This window comes from Myotis myotis, unplaced genomic scaffold (genome assembly GCF_014108235.1).
Source record: "Myotis myotis isolate mMyoMyo1 unplaced genomic scaffold, mMyoMyo1.p scaffold_m19_p_9, whole genome shotgun sequence".
NCBI lineage: Eukaryota > Metazoa > Chordata > Mammalia > Chiroptera > Vespertilionidae > Myotis > Myotis myotis.
This window is the reverse complement of record NW_023416401.1, coordinates 54,937,885-54,952,702: the sequence shown is the minus strand read 5'-3', so window position 1 is coordinate 54,952,702 and position 14,818 is coordinate 54,937,885. Positions and strand designations below refer to the sequence as shown.

Here is a 14,818-nt window from a genome sequence, read left to right as displayed (position 1 = left end):
AGAATTCCTGAAGGAGAGGAGCAGTGCAAAGGTACAACCATGTAAAAGAAACACAGTTATACATGGGCTGAAAAGATAAACTGAAGAATAAGAAGAGGTGAAGAAAATCAGGGGAAAATTAGGGAACAAAAAAAAAAAATAACCTTGTGGCTAAAAGCAACTAGATGAAGAATCAGAGTGCCCACAAGAGAACAGAAAAGCATTCAATGGTTTGGGACACCAGGCAGCAGACACTGGTATTCAAGAATGCAAACAACAAACAATTATTATTGAACAAGAATTGAAATTGATATTGTTTGGTCTTTTCAAAATTACAAAATTAAATTATGTATAAAATTGTATATTAAATCTTGTAATACTACCACTTGATGATAAATTTGTTTTCGGAGTTTAAAAAATTCTGAGTTGCAAAATATCCAAATATAAGTCCCTTATTTCTGAAGGTGAAAAAAAAGTTTTGGGAATACACAGGTTTGTAACTGACATTTTTTAAAAATAGGTCTAAAATATTCTTTGTCATAAAAATTTTGTTTATACTCTGAAGCAAGCACAAACATTCATTAATAAATTCTTCCTAAGCCAATTTCGCCCATCAGTTGCATTTCTGGCATCCTGTGGAAACTGGGACTATGTGCTACTCTACTTGGAGGTCACAGAGAGAAAGGCATCTTAATTTGAATTCACCAATACCTGAGGAGAAAATGGTATTATATATATTTTTCCTATTTGTAATGTAATTATGATAGATTTTACCCAAAGGTATATCTGACCCCTTCATAATGTTTTTACAAACATTATGAAGTTTTGGCTAAGATCACAGTATCTTTCAAAATGTTTTCTAACTGCTTTTCTGAATGTATTCCTGGAAATAATAACTATCACATTTCCCTGCAAGCTTTTGAATCAAAAGATGTGGCATTGGTAATGTTGATGGCAGCAATAATAAAAATTATAAAGATGAATATTTTTGCAAACTGAAAATATTTTTAAATATACTATAAAACCCCTCTTGAAGTTCACTGAAGAGTTTCAAACTTTTTTCAGTTTTAAAATACAGGCTTTGAGAGTCTATCACTTTGTCAATATCAAATAGCTACTTAGCAATAAACAATGCAAAAGAATCTAGATTTCCAGATCTCAGTTAAATAATTTTCTTCAAGGTAGCTATTGCTGTCAATCAAATAAATTTCCATTGCTGAAGGATATAATAGGAAGAGTTTGAAACTGGAAACATAAAAACTTCAATATCCATCCTGATACTACTATTAAAAACATATATTTTTTGGATGGAACTGAATTATAAACGCTAACATCCCCCCAAAAAAAGTCCCAAAATCGGAAAAAAAAAAAAAAAGCATCCAAGACAGAGATGTTTTCCTGGAAGTCACTGCAGACTCCTGGACCAGAGTTGATGTCACCGCAGAGCTGCAGAGCCTCCTCCTCTGTGCCTGCTTCACAGTGATCTTGATTCCAAGCACTCTGTCCCAATACCCCCAGGTCAAAATCCCAGGCCTCCTCTTCAGGGATCAGTATCAGTTGTCCACAAGGCTTTCACTATTAATTTCCCTCAGCAAGAAAACAGTTTTTATTTATCTAAAATCCCACAACATGAATGACACTTGTCTTCTGGACACTGAGTATTAAATATAAATGTGGTTTTCTATTTTTCCTGTCAGAATATATGCCCTCTTGGGGCAGAGCCTATCTCCCACAAAGCCCTCTATGTGATATAGTTGCTAATACAGCGATCTGAACACAGCATATACTGAAAATATATGGTGTCCCCAAAACATGTATACACGCACTTAGAAAAATTATAAAATCAGTGTTTATTAAAATACATCTCATTTTCAAAATTGAGCTATCAGCTGTTAAAGTATGTATACATTTTTTGGGACACCCTATATATATTAAATGCACCCTCAGTAAGAATGACTATAGGTAACCAGCTAGGTAGATAAAGTATCCCATTTCCATTGCCTACATATTAAAACCCAAGGGGCAAAACTGAACCTATGCCAGAAATCTCCAGGTGGTGATATAAATAAATATACCTTTCTAAACTATTATCGAGTTTTACTAATCTTAAGTGGATATAAGAGTAATGACTAACAAGGTATGCCAAATTTGCATGTTTTTCCTGTCTTGCACTTCAGCATATTACACAATATCCAACCTAGTGTCCACAACTATCATTTCAATATCCTCCTTCACTAAAGCTCTTTTCCCAGTTTAGCAGTCTCTAAATATCTTATATTTAAGACTTAACTTGAGAAATCTGAAATTAAATCCTTCCATTTAGATGCCTTGCAATTCAGCTAAGTACCCCAAAAGGGAATGTTTAAATTAATGGAAGATTAAAGCAAGGAAGAACATTCTAAAAGGTATTCCGTAATGGGGCTTTGTCACCACCTTCTCTGTTTTATTGGAAAAATAGTCTTTTCCCAGGGGGGCTAACAGTTTATATGGCAAGCATTGGTCCAGTTTAACTATTTGAAGTTAAAAATGTCAGAGCAGAAGAAAAGTTTGTAATGGAAACGCTGACATGCCATGAAGTAAAGAAGCACAGGCAGGTGCTCCTGGAACCCAGGGTCATAATTCAATCAAGCTGTATTTTGACGTCATCTGTTACAGAAAAAGCCAAATGGTTTATGAACAGCACCAGAACCCCCGAGATTAAATTACAGCCCTGATATTTAATCATGAGTCTTACTGTGTTATTTCTAATAACACAATACATTTTAACAGTTATTCGTCAACTGCCTTAGCCAAATTAGAACACGTGATGACAAGTGAGCCGGATTACGATGTCCATCTCTCACAGCCTGAATTTTTATTATTTTTTCAGAAATGGTAGATTATACAAGTTTTCCTCTTCTTAAGAAATATACAGTTGGTACCAACGGATTGAGTCCAAACCTTAATTAAAAGCAGCGTGGGGCCCCTAACCAGTGGGTCAGGACATCTGTATTTGTGTTCTTTTATGGCCAAATAACCAACTGTATGATCTGGACAAAAGACATGTAGCCCTCCCAAACCTTGTCTCCTGTAATAGCAGAGCATCTCAAAGTCTCCTGTAAATCTAAAGTTTTATAAATTATTTAACTGAAAAAAAACACACAATATTATGTAGTTTCTTTGGGATTCCCTGAGTATCCAAATGCAAAATTTTTATAGCTGAAAAGATGAAATTTTAATTCAATTAAAATCACTGATCAAAGAGACATTCTAGTACATGTGGAATTGTAAGCTAAACTTTTTAGAGGCAATATCAGCATCAGCAAATAAAACGGGTCTTTAAAAAGTAATGTACACATACTGTTGAATGTGTGAAAGGTTGTTTGCAAAACAAATCAATACAGGCACATCCAACAATGAGTTGCAGTTAATAAACTACATATAGTAATTACCACCAATGGCAGTCTAGAAAGTCATTCATTAAATGTTAATTGTCACACAAAAGTACAAAAGCATCCACTTGAACAATAGTGTAGCTGCACATTTAAGTAAAATACTTTCTTACAGCTCAGAAATTTGTCCATATAAACTGATTTTAAACACACCTGGGTATTTGATATGCTGATTAATCGGGCCTTATTTATTTTTGAAATGAAAATAAACATGACAACCTCTTCAACACTTTTGTTATTCATATATGAGTCTTATATAAAATATAAATATTACTTACAGCAAAGTGCTACCAATCTTCTTTAAAGATTAAATTGCTACTTCTCTTATGTCTCTCTCATAAACATCAAGAGTCATATGGTTTAAAACTATACACCTGAAACTCCATATTTTATTGCTGAGTCTAAGTGGGCACAGATTTTGAAAATGTATTATAAACTTGGTGGTCAATTTTAAAAATTTTATTCAGAGTAATAAGAAACCATAACAAAAGTAACCTTTAAAAAAAAAAAAAACCCTATTATGTACCTTACTTTCTCTAATACTTAGCACTATCTAATTAACTTGAAGGAACACCTGGTCATACAAAATAGCTCATAAAAAAAAAATAAGGAAGGAGGGAATTTTTTTCTGTTTCTACCTAGCTGAATTTCGATCCTACGTCTGTGCAAGTTCTGATTTACTGAATACATAGATATAAATTCTAAAGGTTTGCCCAAGAACATTTTGGTTCAAGACTTGTAAACTAAAGAACGTTTAAAACACACCATGTTCCTTATTAGGCAACTTAAGATCTGTTATCTTGGCTTATGGGAACTGATCTAAATAGCATCATAATACTAAACGTTGAAAATCACAGGCCTGGGGCCCCCCGGACTCAACTCTGTGCCTTGGACGAGGTTGCAAACTTCCAATATAAAATATAGTTTACCATTAGGAGGAAATGTTTGATCTGTAAAGCTTACAAAATTACTTTGTTTATCATAGCAGATGAAAGCAAAAAGAAATAATTTTAAGCTCAAAACAAAACTGTTTATATGACAGTCTTTACTGCTTCATGATTCTAAGCATTTAAGACAGATTCGAGCAATTAACAGCATAAACTTTCATTACATAGTTCTATTATATATGTTTATGTGACTTAGCTGCTCATCTGTTATTTAAGTGATTTCCTCATTACAATAGTAGGGTAAAGATAATTTGCTGATGCTGTCAAAAATGTTAAGCATTTCAGTCTCAACAGATCTTGGATCCCCACGTTTGTTTAATGCACTTTATTTACTTAAGTCATGTCAAATAGAGTATTGCTTCTTCCTTCTGAATTTAGAAAATGCAACATTTTAAGCATGTGTCTGATAAAAGAATATCAAAACTTCCATACTGCTTATTTTAGAGATGCTGATAGAATTTGGGATTATTGTTCTTAGATATTAAGTTCCAAAGATCTAACAATGAACTGCAAAAGTTCTTTTACAGTGAAAGGCAAAAAAGTCTTTATTTCTTTAGATATTAACAGAGCAGGCTTCATTACCTCAACTTTCAGTACATAAAAATAAATGAAAACAAAATATTTTCACTGGCACCTATGGAGACTGTCAGTTGAATAAAAGCACAACTTTGAAAATATCTACTATATTTTCCTTGTAATAATAACAATAGTAATAACAACAATAGTGAGACATACAAAGACACAGTGAAAGCCAACATCAATTAGAAGGCTAGCTCTTATTTGGATACTAATGCAGGAAAAGTAATGGGCCTGAGTTTATATCATTTCTTAAATATGTTTTTTAAAATGCTTATCTACTCTAGCCTGGCTGGTGGCTCAGTTGTTCGGAACATCATCCCCTACACCAAAAGGTTACGGATTCGATTCATGGTCAGGGCATATACCTAGGTTGCAGGTGTGATCCCTGGTAGGGGATCACAGGGAGGCAGCCGTTCGATGTTTCTCTCTCACATTGATTTCTCTCTCTCTGTCTGTCTGTCTCTCTTTCCTTCTCTCTCTCTCACCCTTCATCTCTCTCTAAAAATCAATAAACATATCATCGGGTGAGGCCAAGCCTCAATAATGCATTATTATCCCTATATAATCTTGAAAAAGTAAGCTATATCTAACTTTTTTTGTCAGTGTATGCATGTGTGAAAAGGATATTGAGCTGGGCAAACCTGGGTTTTAAACCTAATTCATTATAGGCTGCCTTGAGAACAAGTTGTCTAACGTCTTTGAATCTCAGTTTCCTCATCTATGAAATGAGCATTGTAATCTTTGCATCTCACTTAGTTCTTGTGAGAATTTTAAAAATACAATACATATAAGGCACATAGCATACCTCTTGGCGTATTAAGAAGCACTTTAATTTTGTCAGTTTTGTACCACTCCACACCCTACTTTTCAATGTAACATCTTGCAAATAGTCCCAGGGGAGTTTGGGCTAAAGAGAATGATCAATATCCAAAATTCAGTTCCAAACCTTAGAAAGTATTCAAAGGACTCATGCACATGCTGAAGCATTTGTATGCACAAATATCAACACATAAATTCTAATACTCTATTATGCAATACAAATTACAGCAAAACACAGTAGTGAAACCAATGTTATTCCAATAAAGGATTTGCAGAGCCATAGAGAATTAGCAAATCAAAATGTGTTCTTTTAGAACAGCAAATAAAGGCACAGAAATTCCTTAACTTGAGCCTCAGTTTTCTTTGGTTGTATAAAGCTAAGCAGTTTGTATCTCCTATATCCCATGATTCTAACATAATAGGTTTAATACCACTTTACTTATTAACCTAGTATTATTCTGCTCTTTATAAAAAAAAAAAAAACATGCAACCATTATGACTTGCACTGTAATAGTAAGGTTGTTTTAAAACACACACACACACACACACACACACACACACTTAACTCTACTCAACAAACACTTTTAAGGGGAGGCCAGTTTTTCTTCATGCCATAACCTTGAATTCAAACTAGTGGAAATCAATTCAGGATGCTGACCATTGAATTTTCTCTGTGGTACAGTACTACCCCCTGGATTCGTTTTTTTCTCCCTGAATTCACTAAATTGATGGTTTGTTTTGGTGTCATGTGGATAAAGGCTAACTAACTTGTATGAATATCAAGAAATGTTTTTCCTCTTTAAAAAATGCCATGCCAGAGATGTGGTGTATTTTACTACTGCTCTTAATTGTCCAAACACCCATTGATTTGGCAATCTTTAACAAATGCTGAACACCTAAGCAAAGCTAAACAGTTACAGGAGAAAAAGCTCAACTTTTAAACTGAGGGAGGAAGATGTAGTATCCATCACAGACTAACTGTAAATACATGTAACAGATGTGACTAGGGTTGTTCTGGAATATAGATAATCCTAATGGCCCAACTTTAAAACTACTTTTTAAAAAGATCCTAAAGCTAGCATGTTTATCTTTTGCTTAGACAGGACTCAAAGTAACCAAATAAACAGTATCTTTGTTATATCAGAAAATTAAGCCCTTGTTAACCAATAAATTATAGACTCTAGGAGCATTTTTTTTTTTCTTTTGGTAACTTTGCCATCCTACGTTTTAATGAGAATAATTTTCCAATTATCCAGGCATGTGGATACTTTTAGTTTGTTTTAAGATCAATGATATAACGGATATTAAATCTCTTTGTATAAGTTACCATATGGGTTACAACTATTTCTTAAAAATAATTCCAGAGACCACCAATCTCCCAGTTAAGGTCATCGTAGCTCTGAACTATCATGGCTGAATTGTTTTAGTGCTCTCTGCTGAACACCTGCAAACATCAAACAAAAACTGCTGGTCCTTTCCTGGGTTGACAAAAGCCTTTCATGTGAAAAATGCTCCCTGGGAATGTCAGGCTGTAGCTCAGGTTACATTCCATTCTCCCTAGCAGCCTCCCCATTTCTTAAGGTGGTAGGAAAACCATGTTTGTGAAATGAAAGATTAAAGGGAATATGGCCACACTTTATTTTCATTCTCACATTGCAAATCACGATGGAGCATCCTACATTAATGAAATCAAAAGCGACTGGGAACTTTAAGCATGAAATATGACCAAGACTCACTGAAAAGCTATAGCTGGTTTTTCAAATATGAACAGTTTGCTTATAGCTTGGATCGTTTTTTTCCTGGACCCAAGTTGCAAAGCTACCCATGAAAGTGACATCTGAGATCACTCAGGACAATGGAAATGAACCTGAAATAAATTTAGAAAATTATTCCTCTGTCCAAAGTTACCTCATTCATCCTTCCAGTTAAAGGCCAGTTTTCCTGATTTTTTAAATTCGTTATGCTTTAAAAAGACTTTATCTTTGTGGATAAATAATTTATCTTATTGAGTGGAAATATAAGCCATTTACTTCACTAATAGCCCTGTGTTCAAATATGCCTTGAATAGATGAGAAAAACCAACACTCCAATCTGTACCCCATATATTATAGTCACCATCGTACTGCACTGGATGAATACCTTGCATTTTCAATCCAGTACCCCAAACAAAAGAGCCACACATTTTTACCTTTACAAGTCAACATTTGGGCCAGAAAACTACACCTGTGGTACAATGTAACTTAAAGTTCAACACCTTGAAATAATCACAGCATCTTCATCAGAAATACCATAACATCACACTAAGGATGAAGTCTGTCTCAGTTCATGTATGCTTGTATGTATATGTGTACACACACACACACACACACACACACACACACACACACAGAGTTGTCTTAAGAACTGTGTAAGTTTAAATATATGATCACTTACCAAAATGTATTAATACATATTCATATTTTTCCAGCCTATACTCCCTATAAACACTTAAAATAAACATCATAGCAAGGACTCTATCTATATGTGAACTCAGAAATTTCATGCTTCTGATTCACCTCACTTTATGATGCCATACCTAAACTGACATAACTTAAGAAACCCCAAATGTGTCAATTTTCACAAAGTGCAAAAGAGTATTTTGCACTGACTTTGAAAGCAGCCTATCTCTGTACTTTTCTGACATAATCTACTTCTAGATTTAAAGTAAATACACATTTTCTTAAGTAATATGATCAAGAAAAGTATTGTCAGAGATAAAGTTAGCTACTGTTTGGAATGTCTAACATGAAAAATTAATTTGTCTAGAAGAGACACTTGTGTTCACCTTTACTTCAAAGTTGTATAAGGAATACAGAGATCTCCAAGATATAAGACTAAAACAAAAAAATTAAGTCCCATTAACACTCCTTTCTTTTCCCTTAGGTTCATTAGATTGCCAGTACTAGGCAATCAGCTCTCACAGGGTCAGAGCAGTAAAACACAAGCCTATGGAGAATAGTACTTTAATCAAAGTGGACCCAAAAAAACAAAAGATAAAATATAACTATAGGAGGCCTCTCATATTTTATAAATCAAGTTACAGAGTCTAAAATTCCCTTAGACTTATGAGTGCCAGAAGAAGGAGAAGTAGCTTACTTGGAAATGAGCAACTTGTAGAAGCCATTCATTTTATAAAAATATACCAATTACACAAATCACAAAGGTGAACAGATTTCTCATTGCTATGAAATTTAAGCGATGTGAAATTATATTCAATAGTTAACAGACAATTCCACTAGCATCTCAGAGCTAAAAAATGTCAACATTTACCAGCCTGACTTAAGAATAGCACTCTGTCTAATGTACTGTTATGTCCCACTGCCAGAACGAAAACACTGCAGCTGTTTCACCAGCAGAAATGGATTGAAGCGTTGAACCTAAAGAATAGCAGGCAACAATGTATGCCTCCTTTTGATATGAGAGTCAGTGGACAAAATAACAAATACATTTTAACTAAATATATTTTCAGTTTGCACTTTTAATAAGAGACCTTCAGAGAGTCCCCTATTAAAACTCCTCCTTAGATGCCAGATAATCAATGCGCACCCAGTTTCCTTTGTGAATAGCGCTAACGTCTTTTTTAAGCATCACCCAAAGACCTTTCAGTTTAGAAAATGTGAGGTTCTTCCCAATTGGCAACTTTAAATATAGCAAAAATTGATTGCACACATGATACATAGGGGAAAGAAACAGCTAAAGCATCAGAAAGGATATTTTAAATATAAATGAATTAATATTTAGCTCAGCTTAGCAAGAGGCTTTCTATTTACAGTTATGGTTTACTACACAGCATTCAGCTGCAAAATTACAGACTCATTTCTTTAAAAGGGTTAATTATACATAGAACCTAATAAAATTGATATTATTTACAAGGGACTTTCCCTTTTTATGAAAGTTAGATTTTCCCCCTCTATTTCCAAATAGGGAACATTAATTTATTTCCCTCATTTTAACATTGGCCTTATCTTCACATGTTTGATTATAACTGTATTAGAAAATTGCTTTTAAATTAAGTAATGGAATTCTGAGACAGTTTCCTTGATTAAAAAAAAAAGGCCTAATTTTAATTTTGCAAAAGATGACATTTTGTGTAAGTTATACCACTGATGGATAATGAAATAACCATATCATTACAGGCTAAAATTTCAATGACTTTTTCAGAACACTTCAACAGAGCCAAAAATATACAATGAGTGAATAAACAGCAAAGAATATTTAACTACACACTAAGACAAGAATTTACATACTTGAGCCAGTAAAATGTCCACTCGCCAAAGAAGTTGGTCCATTTTTCCCACTGCTCACAGGAGGTGAAAACATCTAAAAGAAACAAAGAAATATTACTGTGGAAAAGAAGACATTTGCTCCTTCAGAGTTCATCAAAGATCTCTCATACTCTCACTATATAACTTAGAGTTTATGCTAAGGGCTCATCTTAGTAAAACACATCACCATCCAACTTAGAACTAAAGCAGGCACAACATTGGCAATCACCCCCTCCGCCCCCATTACCACTCCTTCCTTTTTCCTCAGGTTCACTAGATCGCCAGTACTAGGCAGTACTACCACGTTTTAAACAAACACAGTCCCCATAATGTTATCAAGATTCAGTTTGAGGGCAGCAGCCTCTCTAGAAAACACTAGTTTTACAAAGGAGAAGAAAAAAGTTGTTTGTTTTATATGAAAACCTTGGCCATAAACGTGGCAATGTCCATTTCCAGCCCGTATAGGATTTGCTTGTTATATGTGAACCCAAATAAAAATAAAAGTGCCACCTGCACTAAATTCTCATTTCATCTCTAACATGAGAGCAATTTGAAGCAAGACACTCTCTCTCTCTCTCTCTCTCTCTCTCTCTCTCTCTCTCTCTCTCTCTCTCTCTCTCTCACACACACACACACACACACACACACACTCACACTCACTCACTCTCACTCTCTCTCTTTCACTCCCTCTTCTCTCCAGCATTTATTTCGACCCTAATTGGTTTCCCTCTTCTTCCACGTATCTAGTGGACAATGCGCACCTTCCCTGGGTCAGAGCCTGCAAAAAGCAAAGGAACGAATGGAGAAAGTGCAGCAAGCAGAAAGGGGGCTACGAAGCTGCTAGGGCTATGTTTCCTGGCAAAACTTCCGAAAGCCATTCCTCCAAAAGAAGGTCTAGAAGAGCAGCAGCACAGCAGCAGCAGCAGCAGCAGCAGGAGCAGGGGCAGCAGCGGCAGCAGTAGCAGCAGCAACATGAAAGAGCCCCACTTAGAAGGTGGTTTGGATTTTATTTATGTGTTTTGTGGATTCTTTTCATTTTGCTTTGCAAATGCATCTTACACCAAACTCATCTGCCACTGAAAATCAATTCCCCTGACATGAGTGAGACTTGGTTTGGGAAAGGGAAGCAAAGGGATGGAGAAGGACCAAGTACAGCTATAAAACTCCACAAGTGTGTAAGTTCTTCTTTGTACTGATCTCATAACTATGACATGTATAAAAACAGTATAAAGGGTTCTAAAGAATGTACGCTCAATATATACATGAGTATTCAGAATCCCAGGGGGGAAAAAGTAACTAGGTAACTATAGGTCCTACTAATCCAAAGCATCATCAGTTTAAAACTTTAAGAGACAACGGGGTCTCCTATTTTCTCTTTTCCATTTCCAGGAAAAATAAGTAAATAAATAAAATGAGTAGTGCTCCAAGTATTAGTACTTCCAGGGTTCAGAGAAGGCCAAGTTTTAGGGGTGACGTGCCATTTTAGGGGTTTCTGTTTTTCCTTTCCATTGGGGTGAGATTCAATTATTCTGGGGGATTTGTGGGTATGGAATTCAAGGCAAGTTATTAGACTCTGGGGGAAAAAAAAAGCCTGAATCCTTCATCACACCCAAAAATTGTAGTTGAAACTTATCAAAAACACCTTCATTTTACTGAGGATTCAGCCAATTAAAAATTATTTCTGTCCTTTAGATGACTATTGGTTTCTAGCTCAGTGTTTGGGTTTTTTGTTTTGTTTTGTTTTGTTTTCACAGCTGTTGTTAGTTTCCACCGTTCTTTCTTACCGCACTGAAATCCAGTAAATCACTCAGCTCTTTGTCCGTCCCTAAGGCAGCCATTCGCTGTTGGTGATGCATTTTAGCAAAATCACACAAACCTAGAAACATGGAAATAACCGCAATCAGAAAATCCAGTCCCAATCCTTGGGAGAAAACACAATCGGATTTTTGGAGACTGGGGGGATTGGGGGTGAGGATGTGGGGGCGGGTAGGATTAAGGTGGAAAGGAGGGAGGGATGGGAGAGTTGTTTTGTTTTGTTTTTTAAAGATGGAATAGGCAGCAATAGCAAAAAAAAAAAAAAAAAAAAAAAAAAAAGCGATATTGATACTGTATCTCCAAAGAGACGATCAAAACTGGTAACATCCACTATAAAACCAAATCCGGGAAGTAAAAAAAAAAAAAAAGAGCCGCTCTTCAGCGCATCATTTTATGCAACAGGAGGTAGAGCGAGAAATGAATGGATCATAGAGAAAAGAGAAACTACTGAGAGCGATCCGGTCTCAACTTTCCCCCCACCCTCCATCCCACCCCCTCGCACACACTCACACACACGCACGCACACACTCACACACACCACTCCCCCCCGCATTTCAAAGTAGCTATAAAGAAATTAAAGATGAGCGTCTCTGGAGTGAAAACACGTCCAAAGGGGGAGGGGTGACAGGGTCGGAGGAAGGGGGGGGTGGCGAGCAGAGTGGAGGGTCGGGTCCTGTAATTGTCCAGCACCCTAATTTGTGAAAGAAAGGGTGGTAAAAAATTAAAGTCAGGCCCTTGGCAAAGTCCTCCGTCCCTCCGAACGGCAGGGCTGGGGAGGGGCGGCGGGGAGGGGGGCCGCGGCGAGGGGGAGGGAAGAGGCGCGGGAGGGGAAGGGGTGTCTCTGCTGGGAGCGCCGGGAGCCAGGAGCCCGCGGCACCGGAGGCGCGGAGCCGCGTGCGGGGCCGCCCAGCCCGAGCCCCGCGCCTTCCCGGCGCAGCAGCCCCGCCGAGCCCCCCGGCGCCGGTACCTACCGCCCGCGCGCGAGAAGGGGCTCCCGGTGCAGCGCCGGCGCCGAGGCGGCGTTCATGTCTAACCACGGCCGCCGCCGCCACCGCCTCCTTCCCCGCCGCTCCTGCTCCTGCCCCGCCGCCGCCGCCGCCGCCGCCGCCACTACCGATCCGCAGACACACAGCCAAGATCCCTGACTCTTAACACCAACTCTCTTCTCCGGGGAGGGGAGGGGACGAGGGAAGGGGGGAGGGGGAACACGCCGAGGCGCACGGAATTGCAAGTTCAGCAAAGAAATGGGTGGGGGGGCTCCGGGGAGACGCGGCTCCCGCGGATCGGGCTGGTTGGGATGCACCCCCCCCACCCCCCGCTGGAAAAAAGAAAAAAATCTCAACACCTCCCCCGCCTCGCGAAAAAACACAAACGAAAATCCATCGAGCACCTCATCGCCCCTCAGATCGTCAATTACAATCTGAAGGCTGAACAGTACGGGTTTTGCCCGCTTCTGCCCTCGGAGGCACTTTGAAATGTATTCGAGTTTACGTCTCCGCACTTCTTTCTTTCCCGACTCCCGTCCCCTCTCACTCACACGTCTACACACGGCAAGGCAAGTTTACACTAGGCTGCAAATACACGTGATGCAAAAAGACTTGGCCAAGAGGAACGATATTTTTCTTTTCCATCTATAAACCGAGCCACCGTTTGCTGGGGAGATTCTCATTTCAGTAGTTTTGCGTTGGGGGCGAAGCCTTAATTGCATACTTTCTTTCCCCTCCCTTTTAAGTCACAAAATAGTATAGCTGCAAACTTTGCCAAAAAGGAAAAAAAAAAAAAAAAAGTCAATTTTTGAAGGGGGATGTTGTTTTGTTTTTACACTTGAGTTCCTAGGCACGCTAGGTCCCCGTTCGCCAGCACTGTAAGTTTTTAATTTCAGCATTTACCATTACAGGCCCTGCATGCTCTTAAAACATACTTTTTTTACATCACTTCTTTAGGATAGAAATTAAGCTTCATAATTCTATCGGTTCAGAATTGCAAGCGTGCTTTATCCAGTATATGCAACATACGCAATTGTAACGTGTTAAAATACACATTCTGCAAAACCCTTTATTGCTATATGTGGGAATACATACACAACATGCACACATTTTTTTTTCCCATTGGCAATTATTTAATAGGTTCCTTTTGTTTTAATAAAACATTGGGATCGATATTTTAAAAATTAAATTCAACAACAGTTTACTCTGACAGCAAATTGTAACGTTACCTTAAATGGCCACAAATATGCTCACAATATTCCAAGGAAAGTGACTTTAAAAAGAGAAACAAAAATCTTCTGCAAGTACTTAGTATCTCACATGTGTGTCCCCCAAAAAAGTACTTTAACTGGCACTCAGTCCTGCTCCAGGGATATCCACAGAATACAAGACTATGCACCTGGCTGTGGTTTTTGCATTTTCCACCATAAAACTGCAACAAAATCCCCTCCCCCAAAAAAGAAATCATTAAAAAAAAAATCCAACAACTTTTTCTTATTGTTTACAAAAAAATCAATACAGGATAGTTATCATTTTTCCTCAAACCAATCTTGGTGGTGGTGGGGTTTTTTCTCTTCTCCTCTCATCAAGTCTTAAACTTGTTCCAAGTTTAGAAGTGTCTCATCATCCTCCTCCTCCTCCTCATCACCATCACCATGGACTCCCCCGTGGAGTCACATTGATGATAATAGGTTCCCCTGAAAGATACATTGTAATCCATTCACATCCGGGCACTGCGGGCTTATAAAGAGAAGGCGCCGCGGCCGCGGCTGCTCCTCCAGACAATGACTCGGGAGGGCGGGGCGGGAGCGGGAGACCATCGAGAGGTAAACACCGCGCCTAGAGCGGCGCCCAAGATGGCGGCTCCTGCGGGCCACGCCTCCTCTCGAATCGGGGGGCGGGCGTCGCGCCGCGGGCCGAAATGCACGGGCTCCCGAGGCCGGGGCCGTGAGTCGGCC

The 14,818-nt window shown here is 38.1% G+C and overlaps 1 protein-coding gene across 22 annotated transcripts in view; it reads right to left on the bottom strand.

Moving 5' to 3' along the window:
• The window catches only part of TCF4 (transcription factor 4), a 344,143-nt gene extending 329,536 nt beyond the window's left edge, over positions 1 to 14,607 (bottom strand). For 4 of the 22 annotated variants that reach the window (XR_004970074.1, XR_004970073.1, XM_036323264.1 and 1 more), the window contains exons 1-3: positions 12,846 to 13,024; positions 11,844 to 11,935; positions 10,042 to 10,114 (exon numbers count right to left, since the gene is read on the bottom strand). Coding sequence is in view for 20 of the 22 variants with exons in the window: in XM_036323264.1 (XP_036179157.1) it covers positions 10,042 to 10,114; positions 11,844 to 11,915 (145 nt within the window). In the remaining 2 variants the exon portion in view is untranslated. Of the gene's footprint in view, positions 1 to 10,041; positions 10,115 to 11,843; positions 11,936 to 12,845; positions 13,028 to 13,264; positions 13,391 to 14,089 lie in introns of those variants that run through there. The other 18 variants (XM_036323276.1, XM_036323279.1, XM_036323275.1 and 15 more) reach the window with 9 other exon arrangements.
• Positions 14,608 to 14,818: the final 211 nt, after the last annotated feature.